Source organism: Peromyscus californicus, unplaced genomic scaffold, assembly GCF_007827085.1.
Source record: "Peromyscus californicus insignis strain IS unplaced genomic scaffold, ASM782708v3 Scaffold_7__1_contigs__length_154581171, whole genome shotgun sequence".
Taxonomy (NCBI): Eukaryota; Metazoa; Chordata; class Mammalia; order Rodentia; family Cricetidae; genus Peromyscus; species Peromyscus californicus.
In genome coordinates this window covers 65,497,320-65,501,028 of record NW_026294595.1, presented here as the reverse complement: position 1 = coordinate 65,501,028, position 3,709 = coordinate 65,497,320, and the positions used below count along the sequence as shown (strand labels likewise).

Here is a 3,709-nt window from a genome sequence, read left to right as displayed (position 1 = left end):
CAATTTTATACACAGTTGTCCAAATATAACAACTTTGCCTTTTCTTTGATAATTTCATAGCAACCAAAATATTCAGCTACCTTTATACAAGTATTGTTGTTATTATATTTAGATATCTTTATATCTGTAATCACAAGTTCATATGTTTATACTCAACAATGATCCTTATTAAAATAGGTCATAACTTTTTCCTCAAGGGCAAATGCAAGATCTGAAATCATAAACTGGGAGTTCAAAATAATTGTTCTTTTTGTGTTTTGAAGTATGTGGGTTTTTTAAAAACATTCCCATTGTCTTATGAGAGCCATATAAATAGGGAAAATAAAGGTGACAAATATAGAAGTTATTTGGTACATATGGAGGATATTTGTTTTTAGTTTCGTAATCTCAGTGTTTATTTTCCATATTGACATATGAAAGGTTTTATATGTTACATGCATAACAATAAAGAGAAACTAAATTTTTATTGGTATTATAGATTATATTTTATGCAATATTAGCAAAGATAAAGTATGTCTAAATTACATATTTTATCTAAGGGAAATATCTTTTTTTCTTGAGAGCTAATATTAATTTTTGTGTGTGAATCTTAAAACGATGGCAGACAATGTGTTGGTGTATTCTCAAATCAAAGCTTGTGGTCAGATTGCCCCTCATAAACTATCACCTAGGTGTGTATTACTCTTATGTTAAGGTTCTACCATGTTCTTAAACACAGTATTAAATTATTTTTAGAAAAGTTTTAATGGCTAATGTTTAAAATACAATCATACTATTCTACCATTTGATAATACTAATCTTTTACATTTTTTAGGCTAAAATTTAAGTAATTTGTTTTGATTGTGATGTGGAAATTATTAAGCAGGACTTAGGATATTTGACCCAGTGAAATTCAGCCCTGGTAATTAATGAAAGTGAAGGAGCAAAACCTGACAGGAAGTATGATATATAAGAATGAGTACTGGACACGGTACTTCCCTCTTATGTCACTTAGCAGCTGAACTGTTTTCTGCTTGTAGCTTCTACAACTCCAGGTCAGAATGACAATGATACACACAGGAGCATCAGATCTGCCTTCTCAAGAAAACCTCAAGTGCCCCTTCACTATAAAAACCATTCAAACAGCATCATCTTATTTGCTTGTTCCTAGACAAAATCTACCCTTTACAGGTAAATAAATAATCTTTGTACTTATCAGCGGTAAAGTGCATATTTCTTGGGATATATAAGTTAATATTAAAAGTATAATATTATTTATACCTCAGGCTGAAGGCAATAGTTTTTCTGTTGAAATCAATTGTGATGATTCATTAGTTCTTGGTCACAGTGAAACACTCAAAATATTTTCTAACAACTATCACCTTCATGTTTACCAGGCTGCTTTCTACTGCTTACCTGTAGCAACAGTAATAACAGAGTAACCAGAGAAAGGAGATAATAAGTGTGGTCCCCTGGTAGAAATGAGCATGTAAGGCATTGACAAGATTCTTATGTGGTAAAAGTTCATCTTCACAGTAAGGGAAAGAATTTCAGATTAATAAATAAATCCACATGGCTTCATAACCCATATTATATACCACCAGTCAAGGGATGGTTTTTTCTCTTTAAGATGCTGCTTTCATGGATGTGGACACTGAATTTCTAGCTGAATACTTTCTGCCCTGGAAGATGATACTTAAAACCAATAATTAGTGTCCTCTACCCCAGTTCTCAGTTTCTGTTTCCTTCTGTCTTGCTACCTATGTCATTTAAGAACAAGAAAAATGCTAACTTCTGATGAAGTAGTTGCTGATACCATGGGATAGAAAATTTCTGAGTTATTTGAATTTTTTTTTTTGTAAAATCAAGAAAGTGTGGTTAGAATTGTGGTTCCTGGAGAGTCTTATAAAAATTAGTTGAAGTAATTGCTATAGAAAGAAATGTTCTAAATGCATTTGTATTTACTTGATACAGTTTCAAGCCAAATATGTTAAAATTATGTGGGATTTCCATGTAGATTGAAAGTATTTTGAGAAGTGCAGGTCACATGCCTATTGTTACAGTATCATGGCAATGAGCTTTATGGTCCCAGAAATCTTGAGTGTATTTTGAGTATATTCTTACCAGATAAAGCATTTTACAACATCGCCTCTATGTTAATTTAGATAGTGAAGGTTTGTGATAACATAGAAGCCAGATTTCTTAAAAGTAGGAATTATCTTTTGTCATTACTGAAAACTGTGATGATTTTGTGTGATAATGTATTTTAAATAATTCTAAGTGTATGAATGACTATAATACATAGAGTCAATGAAGTTATGAGAAACAAAGTACTACTTGGTAAAACTATCATAGGGAAATAAAACATTCAAAAGGAAGTTTTCTTTAGGTTCTTGGAGAAACCGAAGACTTGTTTACTAAATTCATACTGTAACTTATCACTGTAGAAGACAATGATGAACATGTTCTCCATGTCATAATGAATTCATGTACTTAAATTCCTAGCAGGTCTTGTTCTTAGGAGCTGCCATCTCTGATACAAGCCTGCTGAAAGGGCCAATGGGGAAGAGCAACAATATCACAGAATTTGTTCTCCTGGGCCTCACTCAGGATCCTGCTGGGAGAAAAGCATTGTTCGTCATATTCTTACTCATTTACATTGTGACAATGGTGGGCAACATACTCATTGTGGTGACAGTCATTACCAGCCCCTCCTTGGGCTCCCCAATGTACTTTTTCCTTGCCTCTCTATCACTCTTGGATAGTCTTTTCTCTACTGCCATCTCACCCAAGTTGATTATTGACTTACTCTGGGATCAAAAGACCATCTCCTTCACAGCTTGCATGAGCCAGCTCTTTATTGAGCATTTATTTGGTGGTGTCGATATTGTCATTCTGGTGGCAATGGCCTACGATCGCTATGTGGCAATTTGTAAGCCACTGCATTATTTGACCATCATGAATCGTAGGGTTTGCATCACTTTGTTGATATTTGCCTGGACTGGAGGTTTTACACACTCTTTGATTCAAATTGTCTTTGTATACAACCTTCCTTTCTGTGGCCCTAATGTCATTGATCACTTTATTTGTGACATGTCCCCATTACTGGTACTTGCATGCACAGACACTTACTTCATTGGCCTCACTGTCATTGCTAATGGTGGAGCCATGTGTATTGTGATCTTCATCCTCCTCCTAGGCTCCTATGGAATCATCCTAAGATCTCTTAAGGCTCATAGTCAGGAAGGAAGGCGCAAAGCGCTGTCCACATGCAGCTCCCACATCTTGGTGGTTGTTCTCTTTTTTGTTCCATGTATTTTTATGTATGCCAGACCAGTTTACAACTTTCCTATTGATAAATGCATTACTGTTTTTTATACGATTATCACTCCCATGTTGAACCCTTTAATATACACCTTGAGAAATTCAGAGATGAAAAGTTCTATGGTAAAGCTCTGGTGTAAAATGCTACCTGCAGATTAAACTGGAAAGCCTCCTAGATGAAATTACTTTTTTTTTTTTGTTTTTTCGAGACAGGGTTTCTCTGTGTAGCTTTGCGCCTTTCCTGGGACTCACGTGGTAGCCCAGGCTGGCCTCGAACTCACAGAGATCCGCCTGGCTCTGCCTCCCGAGTGCTGGGATTAAAGGCGTGCGCCACCACCGCCCGGCTCTGAAATTACTTTTGATATTTGAATAAAATCAGTTATAGATAATTATAACAAAGGATGAT

The 3,709-nt window shown here is 35.2% G+C and overlaps 1 protein-coding gene across 1 annotated transcript; it reads left to right on the top strand.

The window, feature by feature from the left end:
• Positions 1-2,538: 2,538 nt before the first annotated feature.
• Positions 2,539-3,462, top strand: LOC128101445 (olfactory receptor 4A15-like). The gene has a single exon (XM_052724553.1). The coding sequence runs from the start codon at positions 2,539-2,541 to the stop codon at positions 3,460-3,462; it is 924 nt and encodes a 307-aa protein (XP_052580513.1).
• The last annotated feature ends 247 nt before the right edge of the window (positions 3,463-3,709 follow it).

Excerpts from the sequence above, each read along its gene's own strand:
- LOC128101445 (XM_052724553.1), top strand. The coding sequence starts at position 2,539 with ATGGGGAAGAGCAACAATATCACAGAATTTGTTCTCCTGGGCCTCACT.